This window comes from Corythoichthys intestinalis, chromosome 5 (genome assembly GCF_030265065.1).
Source record: "Corythoichthys intestinalis isolate RoL2023-P3 chromosome 5, ASM3026506v1, whole genome shotgun sequence".
NCBI lineage: Eukaryota > Metazoa > Chordata > Actinopteri > Syngnathiformes > Syngnathidae > Corythoichthys > Corythoichthys intestinalis.
In genome coordinates this window covers 41,068,046-41,082,671 of record NC_080399.1, presented here as the reverse complement: position 1 = coordinate 41,082,671, position 14,626 = coordinate 41,068,046, and the positions used below count along the sequence as shown (strand labels likewise).

The 14,626-nt window shown below is 38.8% G+C and overlaps 1 protein-coding gene across 14 annotated transcripts in view; it reads left to right on the top strand.

The window, feature by feature from the left end:
• mical3a (microtubule associated monooxygenase, calponin and LIM domain containing 3a) overlaps positions 1-14,626 on the top strand; it is a 97,867-nt gene that overhangs the window by 38,238 nt on the left and 45,003 nt on the right. For 9 of the 14 annotated variants that reach the window (XM_057835586.1, XM_057835572.1, XM_057835573.1 and 6 more), the window contains exons 3-19: positions 930-1,137; positions 1,993-2,109; positions 2,193-2,294; positions 2,464-2,619; positions 2,927-3,027; positions 6,209-6,466; positions 6,559-6,674; positions 6,994-7,120; positions 7,567-7,660; positions 7,807-7,836; positions 8,853-9,000; positions 10,049-10,245; positions 10,387-10,505; positions 10,576-10,638; positions 10,937-11,116; positions 12,994-13,089; positions 13,343-13,426. In XM_057835586.1, coding sequence (XP_057691569.1) covers positions 930-1,137; positions 1,993-2,109; positions 2,193-2,294; positions 2,464-2,619; positions 2,927-3,027; positions 6,209-6,466; positions 6,559-6,674; positions 6,994-7,120; positions 7,567-7,660; positions 7,807-7,836; positions 8,853-9,000; positions 10,049-10,245; positions 10,387-10,505; positions 10,576-10,638; positions 10,937-11,116; positions 12,994-13,089; positions 13,343-13,426 — 2,196 coding nt within the window. The remainder of the gene's footprint in view (positions 1-929; positions 1,138-1,992; positions 2,110-2,192; positions 2,295-2,463; positions 2,620-2,926; positions 3,028-6,208; positions 6,467-6,558; positions 6,675-6,993; positions 7,121-7,566; positions 7,661-7,806; positions 7,837-8,852; positions 9,001-10,048; positions 10,246-10,386; positions 10,506-10,575; positions 10,639-10,936; positions 11,117-12,993; positions 13,090-13,342; positions 13,427-14,626) is intronic. The other 5 variants (XM_057835580.1, XM_057835582.1, XM_057835581.1 and 2 more) reach the window with 3 other exon arrangements.

Sequence of the window (14,626 nt, the reverse complement as noted above, 5' to 3'; positions counted from 1 at the left end):
AACAGTATACTAGTATGGTGATATATTGCATTATTTTATATCCCATTAGGTTATCTATTAGCTCCCTCCAGGTTTAAAATATCGATTTAAAATGAGTCACTGTTGAATACAGACACCCAACAGGTTGCTCCCGAATTTTTCCACAGCAAAAGTGTCTGTTAAGAAAGACTGTCATTTTTACATGTTTGTTGCAATAATATGGTGTTTCTGTATTTATTTACAGAAATGTTGCACTGAATTATTATTATAATATGTGAGGAAGATAGATTTTGACATTGTCCACAAAAGTGCAAAAACATTTATTTTTAGAATTTGAAATAGCTTATAGCTTGTTTTTCACATTAGTAGTTGCCTTGCAATATTACTAGTAATTGAGTCATTCACCTTCCAAGTCGCTTATCTTCGCAAGGGTTGCTTGAGCCTATCCCAGCTAACTATGGGCAGTAATACGGGGTATACCCTGAATTGGCTGGTAGCTAAACGCAGAGCACAAGGAGACAACTGCCATTAATGCACACACTCATACCAAGGGACAATTTTGGGCGTTCAATGAGCCTACAATGCACGTACAATGGAAAACAGAAAAACCTCACACATGCACTGGGAGAAAATGCACACGGAGCCAGGGATTCAACCCTTGATCTCCGAACTGTGAGGCAGACGTGCCAAGCACTCAACCATTGTGCCACCTAGCGTCACAGTATTTCAGATTCATTTCCTGACCCATTTATCAATAGTTGCTGCATCACCATATTGTCAGACGATCATCATTATCGTGAGCCTTGTATCGCAAATCGTATTGTGAGGTACCCAGTGGTTCCCACCATAGCTACTGGACTATATGTCAAAGCTGGACCTTGCTGTTGCTTAATGTAGCCAACATAAGGTGGTTGAGTCCATTTTTTTTTTTTTTTTTGCTTTAACATCAGTGTCTGATCATTGGTGCTGGGCCATGTGGATTACGAACAGCCATAGAGCTGGCCTTCCTGGGTGCCAAAGTTGTGCTGTTGGAGAAGAGGGATGCCTTCTCCAGGAACAACGTGCTCCACCTTTGGCCCTTCACTATACAGGACCTGAGGGGTCTTGGGGCCAAGAAATTCTACGGAAAGTTCTGCGCCGGTTCAATTGATCATATCAGTAAGTTGTTGAGAGCACATTGTGATGACTGTCCACTCTTGTTTTGAAGTACAGTGAACCGTCGCTACTTCGCGCTTCAAACTTTGCGCCCTCAGTCCATCACAGATTTATATTCAATTAAAAAAAAACAAACACAGATGAGCTGTCCCGAGCCTATCGCGTGGTCTCACTCTCGCTCCCACCCTTTCCCTGCTCTCTGTTGGTCAGGCAGTGAGTGCACTGGAGTTGCTTATTAAAGTTAACGATGACTGACAGACGTTTAATATTTGAATTTGCCAGAAAAGCGGACTTCAAAGCACATTGTTTAACTTAAACAGTTGCTGCTGCAACTAATTGTAAGTGAGCAGCTTGAGCGGATTTGAGTGGAGTCATTCAATGAAGCATTTAATAAAGCCAAGTATTTTTCGGCTTTATTCTTGTTTAAAAATGATTCGGTGGGAGAGTAACGTGTTTTAAAACTTATCATAATTATTACATTTGAAGTGCTTAAAAACCATTCGTTAACATATATATATATATATATGTCTTTTTAATTATACTTTGGGGAAAAAAAAGTGAAAAAATGTATTTTATATATAATGTCTTTTATATATAATATCTTTCCAATGCTTAATCTAAATAAATACATTGAACACACACTCCCAAAAAAAAAAAAAAAAAAATATTTGTTTTTAATTTTTTTTTTGTATGGTTGGGGGGAGCTACTTCGGGGTTTTTCACTTACTGGCGGGTTCCGGTCCCTATTTACCGCGAAAAACGAGGTATCACTGTATTTGACTCATTTGCTTCTCATGAGTGATTTATTTTGTTATTTGGAGGTGGGATAGTCTATTAATAATTGATATTATTTTGTAGGTATTCGTCAACTTCAACTCATGCTCCTCAAAGTGGCTCTCCTCTTGGGCATTGAAATCCATGTCAACGTAGAGTTCAAAGCGCTTATTGAACCTCCTGAGGACCAGGAGAGTGAAAGTGAGTCGAATAATTGCTCCATTTTTTTCCTGATTTTTAATTTTTATGCGATTACACACACAAACATCTACAATTGTTCACAGGGATAGGCTGGAGGGCTGAGGTCCACCCCAGGACACACCCTGTCAATGAATTAGAGTTTGACGTGATCATCGGAGCAGACGGAAGGAGAAACACCCTGCCAGGTGAGCCGTCATCTTCTATTGTTTGCTTCATGTGCCCAAAGTAAATCCCAAAAATATATGGCAATATTATTCATACTTCCTTTAGACTTTAAAGAAGAAGAAATATAATACAAATAAAAACATTTATTCCAGATTTATTCCTTAGATTTGTGCTATGTCATTTAATTAGGTTTTCGCCGCAAGGAGTTCCGTGGCAAGCTTGCAATAGCCATCACCGCAAACTTCATTAACAGGAATACGACAGCCGAAGCTAAGGTGGAAGAAATCAGCGGAGTTGCCTTCATCTTCAATCAGAAGTTTTTTCAAGACCTCAGAGAAGCGACAGGTGTGTACTGCTGAAAATGTCATGTTCTGCAGTTGAACACCACTACTTGAATTTTTAATCAAAACTCTTATCCTTCACGCATTTCTCTGACTAGCCTTCCCAATTTGTCAGTCCAATTAGAACACTTTGATCGCAGTTTGGTGCAAGTTTTTGCTGACATGGCGCTGTTTCCGGAGCTGTGATTATGTGCTGTGTGTCACATAATTGCCTCTCTTGTCCTCTGCCGAATGCAAAACAGTCTGCTGCTGCAACTGGGAAACATTTTGTATTTAGTATTAATGCGCCATCTCTTAATTGCTCTTTTTAGGTATTGACCTGGAAAATATTGTCTATTACAAAGATGACACACACTACTTTGTGATGACTGCCAAAAAACAAAGCCTGCTGGAGAAAGGAGTCATTCTGCATGTGAGTGATCAAAAAGCTGATCGTATGTGTTTGCCAGTGTTTGTGTGATGTAGAATTGCCAAATATCTTTAAAATGTTTGAGTAGACAGTAGTTTCACGCAGAACATTGTTTTATTCACTCAATTCTTTCTTTTCCTGGCGAACATAGAATAAATCTAATGAGCCAGCCGTGGTCAATTGGGATGTCCTGATGCTGATTATTTCTAGATATGTTTTGCCGATACCGATCTGATACCTATTTTTTTAGACGGTAAAAATAATACAAAAAAAGCATATTTTCTGTATTAAACTGAGCTCTGCTGGTACTTTCTCAAAAATATTTCATGATGCTCTGTTACTATTATTAATTTCGAAAGAGCAGTAGTCTTACTCAGCAGACATAATAGCCTAGTGGTTTAATTTATAGCACTATTGTACTGAAAACACGCAACTACTGGATTGGATCCGATCTTTTGACCAAATCCGATACTACAAAAATAGCCGGGTGCTGATACCAATACTGAGTATCGGATTGGGACATCCCTAGTGGCCAGTACCCAATTTCCATCTCAGACCTGTTACAAACTAGGATTTGTTATTATTATAAATATAGATATTATTTTTAATCCTAAAACATTTATTATTAGTGACATGACAGGTCACTTTAATTAAGATAAAAATATTCAGGTATTTAACAGTTCTGGTTCTTATCTTTGTGTGTATACTAGGCCTCACATAGTATTTGTGCCCCTTGGAACTGAGAGTCCTATACAATTCAGTGTTTTCCTCTCCCTTGTCCCCTTGCAGAGGAAATCATTTAAAAAAAAGTACAAACATTTAAGCTGCTTCATCAGGGTTTTGTGTTGTTTAGGTCATAAACCACTTTAAAGGTGTCTTAAAATAACAATCTAGCTTTCTACTTCAAATGTCACTGACGTTAGACACGTTTTAGGAAAATGTACAACCAACTCCAAGATGAGGAAGTGTAACTCTTAGTAACAAAGTCAAAACAATGACTCTCCTGTACTTCTTGGAAAGGGAGAGAAAAAGGAATACGGAATTTTTGGGCAGGAGAGAAGTAAGGCCACATAATTCCGTCACAATATATTAGTTGACAACCTCCACTGCTCTCATCTTCTAGTAGCTCCAGTCTGGGATTGGAAGCCAAGGGAGCTTGAAGTAAGAAGAATGTAGCTCTTACAACCTGCAGAATAAACAGGTCACTCACAATGCATGCAGTGATTTGATGCTACATGTTTGAGAGACTTGTGAAGAAGTCCTCACGTTACACAAGAGCACTGTCATATTAAAGTGTAGTTTCAAACAGGTTCACTTGTTACTTACTTTTCCCCATAAAAATGCTCTATATTTGACACAGTTTTTTCCCCACTGTCTATATTTGTATTCATGACATTTGAAAGTGAATTGAAACTATTATGTACAGGTAAAAATCCAGTCAAAATTGAAATGTTAATTTGCACTGAAAAATCTCACCATACTGAAAGCATTATTAGGGATGTCCTGATCGCATATTTTTGCACCTGAGTCCGGGTCATCTGATTTTGACAATCTACCGATAACGAGTCCCGATCTGCCAAAAAAAAAAAAAAAAAAAAAAAAAAAGATAAATATTTTGTGTGTACAAGATAACAAAACGTTTATGTATATATTTTAATAAATGGTTTTTAAACACTACAAATTTAATAATCATGATAAGTTTTAAACATGTTACTGTCCCACCAAATTTTTTTGAACAAGAATAATGTCGAAAAATACTTACCTTTATTAAATGCTTCATTGATTGATTCCACTCAAATGCTCTCAGGCTTCGGAGTACACTTAGACGAGGTTCATACCGCAAGTCTTAATGCACAAATCCGATTTTTTGTGTTTTCCGACTCAAGTCGGGCATTAACTTGACGGTCTGAACGGGACTGGTCACAGAAAAGTAGACCCTTTCAAATGCGATCTAGGTCACTTTCGTATGTGGTCAAAATCCGACCTGGGCCACATTTTTCCAGGATGTGGCTGCGGTCTGAACTGTCAAGTACCCCAAATCGGAATTCATGCGACAATTACGTCAACAAAGAGGGAGAGAGACAGGGTGCTACATTAGCGATGGAGCTGTGCATTAGCGTTAGCGCCTAGCTTGAACGCGGCGTATAGGGCAGAGGCAAGTTTGACAACAGTCATTAAAAAAAAAAAAAAAAAAACATGGGAGTGTGGGGAGGATCTGTGCTCCAAATGAGCAATATTTCAAGATTGCTTACACGGCCGAGAGTTGGGGCAACTGTCCGTAATCTGTATGTGTGCGTCATGCATGCACAGTGCGTGCATGCTATCAATCCATATAAACTTTCGATATAAAACTAAACGGGGATTATTTATGTCCTTTATTTGTGTCCTTATTTGGAAATCAAAATATGAACTCCCTAGAAAGGCGTTAAGCCAGCATTTGTTTTGAACCTGCGCGTGTGGGTCAGTTTGATCAGCGCATCTCGGACTGTGAATTAGTGCTCATGCGTGATACCTGAAGGGGCTCAATGGACAAAGGCAGTCTGAACGTGCACGCCAAAAAAACAGATATGATAAAAAAATCGGATTCGTGCATTAAGACCTGCGGTATGAACCTAGCCTTAGCTAGAACACGCTAGTGTTTAACAAGCTCAACGATGATTGACAGATGTGCGTCTTTCAAGTCAGCCCTCCCATGCTTCTTTGGCAACATCAAAGCTTCGCCAACTGTCACTCATCATTAATTTAAACAGGCAGCAAACTGCAGTGCAATGGTGTGCAAGAAAAGCAGCAGGAGGGAGAGTGAAGGCTGTATGCACATGTAGCAGAGAAACAAATATATATCTTTAATTAAAAATCCGATCCTGATCCTGTGAAAAATGGCGCGATCGGCTCAAATTCCGATCACGTAATTGGCTCGGGACATCTGTAAACATTCATACTTTTTGTAGTTTCGTCATAGGCATTGGAGCAGTAAACGTTGCATTATGATACATATGCATTGGAATAAAAGTCTGCCGTTGACTATGGTTACATGCTGCCAGTAACCCTTTCATAATTGTTTTTTTTACAGTAGGCTGGTTATGCAAGGCATTAGTTTTTATTTGACTTTCAAATATTTGTTAATTTGTTCAGGCAATTATTAGGCCAAACAAATACAGGAACTAAAAGTATTTTTTTCTTGTAGGACTACGCGGACACAGAGCTGCTTCTTTCAAGAGCAAACGTGGATCAGGTTGCACTCTTGTCTTATGCCCGTGAGGCAGCAGATTTCTCAACCAACCACCAGCTGCCCACACTGGATTTTGCCATTAACCACTATGGCCAGCCTGATGTTGCCATGTTTGACTTCACCTGCATGTACGCGTCTGAGAACGCCGCCATGGTGCGCCAGCGCAACGGCCATAAGCTGCTGGTGGCGTTAGTTGGAGACAGCCTGCTGGAGGTGAGTGGTTTTCACATTTGTACTTATTTTAAGTCGGTCATCTTCTACATGACTATTTTTGGTCGTCATATGTAATATTTTGCTGTGTCCAGCCCTTTTGGCCCATGGGTACTGGCATTGCCCGAGGTTTCCTGGCAGCCATGGACTCAGGATGGATGGTGAAGAGCTGGGCTCAGGGAAAACAACCATTAGAAGTGCTGTCTGAGAGGTGAGTGTGTGGAAACAATAAAGCAACTACAAGTCAAACTCGCACGCCAACACTTACATCATTCATCGTCAAACACTCACCTTTCATCTCAAAAACATGGCCGTGTGTAATTTTAAACCATCAGTTACCACCTTTTCTTATTGTGTGAACAGGATGAGAGGATCTCAAAGATTGAAAATAATTTGAATCTATATTGTAGTTGTGCGCGCTCTCGTTAATATGGTAATACTTAATACTATCGTTAGATCTTGAACTAATCAATGCATTGGATTGTTAAAGAAGTTGACTAATTGTTTTGAAACATCTGCTCTTTGCCCAGGGAGAGTATTTATCGTCTCCTGCCTCAGACCACACCAGAAAATGTCAGCAAGAACTTCAGTCACTACAGCGTAGATCCCACTACACGCTACCCCAATATTAGCCTTAATTTCCTTAGACCTAGCCAGGTAAGTCTTAAAGTGAGGGGGGGAGTTTTTTTTTTTTTTTTTTTTTTTAATGCCATCTACCCATTTTAAAAAAGGCCACAAAATTTGGTTAACCTTTGCAATTTAGTGAGATTTAATACAAGAGCTTCATACTGAATGTTGTCATACATACTGAATGTTGCCATAAAATACATCTTTTTTTGGGGTGGGGGATACAGCTTCCAAAGATTTGTTGGTATTGCTTTATTCTCTTCATATCATGTACTTCAATGATTCAGTCAATTTTCTTTGTAAGAACAACTGCCGCGGCAACAAAGTGCTGTACAATAAATACTGCTCTTAACATAAAGCAATGTAACATGATAATTTAGAAACAAAATACCGCTAGATCGTAAAAATCTGATAGGCAAAAGGACTGTATAAATTAAAAAAAAAAAGTAAATAATGCAAACTTGGGTCATTTGCAGGTACGGCACCTTCTAGACACAGGAGAGTCCACAGAAATGCGCATTGAAATTGAGAATGTGATCAACTCATCAACACCCAAGTTAATCAGGAATGGTTTGTATTTACTCTTCATCTTATAAATCCATAAAGTGTTTTTTTTCTTTCTTACCAAATATATTTTTCGTTCTCATAATTCATCAGTTGATTGTAATTTTTTGCTGCTGCTCCAATTATATAATGCTGGACTATTTCCACTGTAGACAACTGCCTGCTTGAGAAGCAGTTGCAAGGTAACATAAAGTTCGAATGCATGGTATTGCTATTCTTAAGGTATTAATAGTTTTAACAAGTTTTGTGTTTTCCTGTCTTATACTTAAAATTAGTAATGTTGTAACTGATGGAATATGCAATTACTAACTTGGTCATTGACTGATTCCCGTAAAAATGAGTAATGTTGTAACTGATGGAACATGCAATTACTAACTTGGTCATTGACTGATTCCAGTAAATTCAACTTAAACAGCATTTGAGTTCTGCCTTTTCTCCTAACCTTTCATTTGCATCTTGTGTCATCTCTGACAATGAACATTTGACCCTTCATGGTTCATTACATTTCCTGATGGACCAGTTTATATTGGTACTAACATGGATGATTAAGTCACGGATGATAGCCTTTTGTGATTGTCAACACAGCCTCAGCTTGACCGAGGCTGGAAGATGATTTTCCAGCAAGAAATGCATTATATGGTCAAAATTATTTGGTCACTCTGTCATTACGCTATTAGCACATACATAATAGCAGGACAATAGTTCTCCTTGGAAGCTGTAATGCCTTTGACTGTTCTGTTAAGACTTGATACAATACTTTATAGCATAGGAATTGAGAGCATTGATTATGTATTGGACAAGAGGGCCAGGCTCACATCTTAATTCAAATTTAATCCAAAGCTGTTTATTAGGGTTGAGATAAGACTTCTGAAGTGTTTTCACACTAAATATTTGCAAGCGTTTCTCGAAGGACTTTTTCTGTGTGCACTGGGAGATATTAATGCTACAAAATAAATGGGCCCTCCCCAATTGATCTAACAAAGTTGCATACATTAAGTTGTTCAAAAGCTTCAGAGGAGTACTTAGTAGTTTAGCCCTTATTATTACAGTATGCAAAATATAAAATGCGCGATAATTGAGTAGTGTGTCCAAATACAATTTCCATGTTGCGTACAATTGGTTACCCAAAAATGGTAATGGTCGATGCAAAATTTTACATCATGAGCTAACCAATACATTTTTCTCTTTGCTTCAACAGAATCCATAGCAAGATCCAGTAAACTTCTCAATTGGTGCCAGAGACAAACAGAAGGATACCGAAATGTTTGCGTTAAAGACCTCACCATGTCTTGGAAGAGTGGTCTGGCACTGTGTGCGCTTATCCACCGATACCGTCCAGATCTCATGTGAGTATCTGAAATTGGGATTTACGTACTATCTCACAAATCAAAGAGAACTTAGCTCAGCATGCGCTGCCAATTTTAGATTGCTGGGAGGTTACATTGGTGTTTGCAATGACTGCCCTGCTGTGTATGTTGTTCATTGTGTGGTTTGGGACCTTACATTTTTTGTCAATCATTGGTAATGAAGTGACAATCTCCACACTTAGGCAGGCTCCTCAAGATTGCATTTCACTTAGCTGTGTTCACTTACAAATTATGCATGCATGCCCACACAGAGCTATAATGTAGGATGATGGTGTCTTGAGGCAACAATGGAGTTAACATAAGCTCTTTGTGCTGTCTCAGCTGCTTTTTAAGGTTGAGTGTGGGAGATGTTTACATGTACACAATGTGTAAAAGGATATTGAAAGAGGTTTGAGAGTCGCTTCAGCGCTTGATGGAATGCACTTAAGTTTTTTAAATGGATCTCTGCAGTCATGTTGGTGAGTGGTTGAAATGCGTGTTCATTTTGCACTGATGAAATTTACTGGAAACTGTCCCAGACTAAAGATAGTGTCACCATCAATAGAATGTTTGGTGCCTATTTGAATACAAACCTTAAGTAAATTTTGTTTTCGCCAGCCGCTGTTTGTTTTTATAGATTGTGTTAAAATGTATTCCTTCACTCTGGCACTATCAGGCCACAAAACAACAGGCCTTTCTTAAGTAGCAGACATGTATTGTCTGACACTTGAAACTGGTGGTTTACCTTTTAAATCTGTTCCAGAAAGTCATGACTTGTTTTGTTGTCAGAAAACCAACACATGGGTCCACAGATTCAGTATAGTAGAGCATTTCAACATGTGAAAATCTTTTTCTGGCATAAATATAGGAACAATAATTTTAATGAATGGCGATTTTCAGAAAAAAAGTAAAATTGGATGACATCCCGCTACATACAACCTTATTTATTGTTCCAAATTAATCCTAATGTCTGGATTGTTTCTTAAAATGTGTTTAAATGTTTATAACACTTATCATTGTTGGTGTTTCCCTTTTTCTCCACTTTCAGTGACTTTGATTCTCTAGATGAGCAAGACCAGGAAAAGAACAACCAGTTGGGTTTCGATGTGGCTGAGCGGGAATTTGGCATCTCACCCTGCATGACTGGCAAGGAGATGTCTTCTGTGGTGGAGCCCGACAAACTTTCAATGGTCATGTACCTCAGCCAGTTCTATGAAATGTTTAGGGACACAGTGCCACCTGGAGGTGAGCCACACTTAATAGTATGACATCATTGAGATGTTATATTGATGTGTCAGCATTGGCAAATATAATCACCTCTAATCGTATGTGAGTGACTGCATGCACATGTTTTAGTATTGTCATCCTCATTGTCATCTCTTTCAGATAATCAAAATCTGAGTCCAGAGGAGAAGGTTGCTCTCATGGCAAGTACCAAATCCCCCATCTCCTTCCTGAGCAAACTTGGTCAGAGCATAGCAATCTCAAGGAAGCGCAACCCCAAGGTCAGTGTTGATCTTGAAACCTAAATGATGGTGTTGCAGCTGGAGGAATAACATGATATTTCATTATCAGGACAAAAAAGAAAAGGATGTTGACAGTTTGGGGAAAAGAAGAAAAACCAGCCAGTCCGAAGAAGTGAGTACCAATATGCTGATTTCGTTTCATATTGAAATGATCAATAGTCCTCTTTGAAAGAAGTATAATAGACCATTTGAAGAAGAAAACAGCACAACCTATTACACGCGCGTTTTTTTTGTTGCAAATGTTGTAAAAAAAAAATTGAGCCGGAACACTAAGGTGTATACTTCATTGTTTCTTGCAGACTTTAGAGTAAATCCACCAAAAGTGAATAAGAATATTTTTGACAAGAAGTGTATAAATGAAAATGTAACTACTTAGTTGACAGTGAAAATATTAGGTATTTATTTCTCAGGAGGAAGCATCCAAGGCTGGTCGTGAGGAAAGACAGGCGAGTATCCATGCTTTGTTGTCAGAGAAGAAGATGGACTCTGCTGTTGCAGTGAACAACAATAAAGTCAAGGTCATGGCAAATCAGCTGCTGGCCAAGTTTGAAGAAAATGCTCCCGCCCAGGGTTCAGGACTCAAAAGACAGGTATGCACTTTTTTTTTTTTTTTTTTTTTAAATTCCGACATCCAATATTTTGTTGAACAGGTGTGACAGAAACTTTACTTTTATGATGGAGGAGGTGTAGGAGTCTTTTCCAGTGAGATGAGATCCAAAATGAACATTGGTCAGGCAGTGTGCCCGTTTCATGTCGGCAACTTCACATTTCTGGTATTCACAGTTTTAAAAATTAGTGGGCACACGACTGTTATAGTGGGCAGCATTGTTGAGGCGGAAAAAACATACCTCTCAAGTCACAGTCACTTAAGCCATATTTGCACTAAAAAAATCCTAACTGGGGACCTCTGGTGATGTGTAATTACCGATGTGAGATTTTAATCCCGTGTGAATGTACCATGTCTATGATTTAAAAGTAAAGCAAAATTTGCCGCGAATTACCGACTGTAATTCGCCAAACACAGACTACCTCTGATATTAGCAGTCCTGTGCGAATCTGCTTGTCAATGTTACTAATTATAATTTTGCAACTTTCCGCTGTTTTCCTTTCCGCGTACATTAGTCTTTTTTTGTGTGGCAATGTATGTCTGTAATGGATAATGGTGAATTGTAGTACATTTTTAGTAGTATTGACAGTTTTTCAGGGCCAAATAATATGGACCCATTTGCCTGGCAAGACCCAGACTTTCACTGTGTATAATATACATGGTAAGTCGGTCTGGTCCTCTGTTTTTCAGTTGGATTTCCTATACCGACCGACAAATCGCAGCATTTGCGGTGAGACTTTTTGATATGTCATGAAGGTGTGCGATGTAGTCTTTTTAAGTATTTCTTTTTAAAGTCATGGGCGTTTTGCAAGGTTTTGTGCATTTTTGTCTTTGTTCCCTGCTGTAAGGGACCCGATGGCACTTTAAATTTAAAAAAAAAAAAAAAAAAAAAATTTTTTAAGTTCCCTGTTATAGTGCTATTGCTGGTACAGCTATTTTTTTCTCGTTCTTCATACCCTCACAAATTGACTACAATCGAGAGCATGAGTTTTATTTCGTTTACGCCACATCCGTGCTTCCGTGATTGGTTCTTTCACATTCCGTCTGTACTTGTTAGCCCCACCGCTAGCATCAATTTTTAAACTCCAGCCCAAACCACAAAAGAGCAGACTGACTTGCCTGCATCTTGTACATGGAGAAATTAAAGCTTCCTTGCCAGGCTACGGCCCCATATTGGACTACAGCATTTGGAAATTGATCGTCAAAACGCTAAGCGTTCAGTTCCCGTTTTTGTTTACACTTTTCTGTTTTATACATATGCGTAGCAGCAGGTGTGTTGTGTACCAGAACGAACGTAATAAATGATGTCCTGAGTACGTCATATATTCTGGCAGGTGACATCTAATGTTCAAAATGCATTACCACCACCCACTGTGTCGGAGTATGGGGCCGCAATGTTGGTGAGATACACTAAATTACAAACATTGCTTATCACGTGTGAATACGCCGTAAGATCTCTAACATCCTTCTTAGTTATTAAAAATCACGAGTCCCAGGTAATACTTACCAATACTCCCGTACCGAGTACATCATGTACAGTATGTCAAACCAATTCAACTGTGCCTTTTATACATGCTTATAGCTTGGCAAGTCCAGCTGAACTGGCCAGTTTATGGAAATAATTTCATTTGCCAATGTAGATAGGAATGTAAAGACTGTGCCATTCTTTTTAGAATGGTCTTCTCCTGACCCCCCCCCCTTAGTTTTGATCACATAAGGTATGTTCAATCCATCCATCACTTCCTTGTGTCTATTTCTCTTTTGTCCACCTTCCGTCATGGATTGTTTCATATTGGCTTTCATGCCTCTTTTTTGCCATTGCTGATAACCCTTCCTCATCTTCTACACACAACCAAAAAGGGGGACTCTCTGCCCAATCTGGACTGTATTTTGCACCCGACCCCGTCTAAGCCCCTTGAGCCAGTGCGGCTAGCACCTGTACCAGCTTGGAGAAAGGTAAAAAGTGTACCTCCCCCTCTCCTGTAGATACTTCCAGACACTGATCAACTAACCATATTTCCCCGTGGTGTGTCATAGAATCATTGAAGTGGATTCATACTAGCCTGTGTGTGCCCCCCTTTAATTATGTTGGTACATATGGTATCCCATACTGACAGAAGTACTAAACCAAATGATTGGATATTTGCTATGTGGTGTCATAACAAAAGTGTGAGAGTCTCTCCTCCTTGCCTGTCCTGTCATGGTTTAGAGGCGCACACAGCAGCAGGAGCAGCTGAGTATTCGCTACAAAGAAAAGATCAAGTGTCAGACGCTGCCCAACAGGGGGGAGCAGGTATGATTAGTGCCGCTACCCTAGTAGTTGTCCTTCTGTCCAACTCTTTTGAATCCCAAAACTTCCAGTTTCACTATGTCCAAGCCATTAAATGCTTTTCAAAAGGGAAGGTACCGTTGAATCGGCCATTAAGAAAAAATAGTAATAACGCCTTGTTTGCTTTAATTCCAACTATCAGATGACTGAGACACAAAAATTACCACTGCTGTAAAGACTTGAGTGATTTTGGCCACATATTAGCGCTTGAATTGAGGTGTAATTAGCTATTTTTGTTGTCACTGTTATATTGGTGAAATTGGACAGATGTACATTTAACTCTACCAGGCATTTTATAAAATTAAAAACAAGTTTGTCTTTTATCTTTTATCATCAATGACTGCAAATCACAGGCCAGAAAAGAAAAAAAAATACAGTGATCCCTCGTTCCTGTGGTTAATGGACCCCACCCCCATGAAGTAGAGGCGGAGCTTATTTACATTAATATATATATATATATATATATATATATTTTTTTTTTATTTTTTTTTTGGCGTGTGTTCAGTGTATTTATTCAGATTCAACAGCACTGGGAAAGAGATACATATAAGACGTTTTCCCCTTTTCCCCCCAAAGTATAAAAAAAAAAATTAACAACCGAAAACAAACACTAACAAAAAAATCTCTTATACTGTATGTATATTTTGATAAAAGGTTTTTAAGCACTGCAAATATAATAATTATGATAAAAAGGAGATATAAAAGAAAAATATGAAAAAAATCGGCACACACTCTGTATAGTTTCTGTACATGTGGTATTTGTCTTTGTGAGACTCAGGTAGAGCCCGACTTCAGCCCGTTTAACTTCCCGGATCAATTAAAGCTGGTTTCTCCAATAGATGTGCATTAGGGACGTCCCAATCCAGGTTTTTACACTTCCGATCCGATACCGATATTGTTTTGCACTTCCGATCCGTTACCGATACTGGCCGATACCGATACCGACCTTTCTGAGCATGTGTTAAAGTTTAAAGTTATTTAGCCTCCTTACTTAGTTGTCAGACTCATGTTGAAAAAGGTTTTAGTACTCTTGATAACAACTAGCCAGCTGAATTAGGTGAGTTTGAATAACACACAACGGTTGGTAACAAGAAACTGACCTATTTATTCAGTGACAAACACAAAACATTATAAATAACAAACAGAAATGGCATCAGTCAGTAA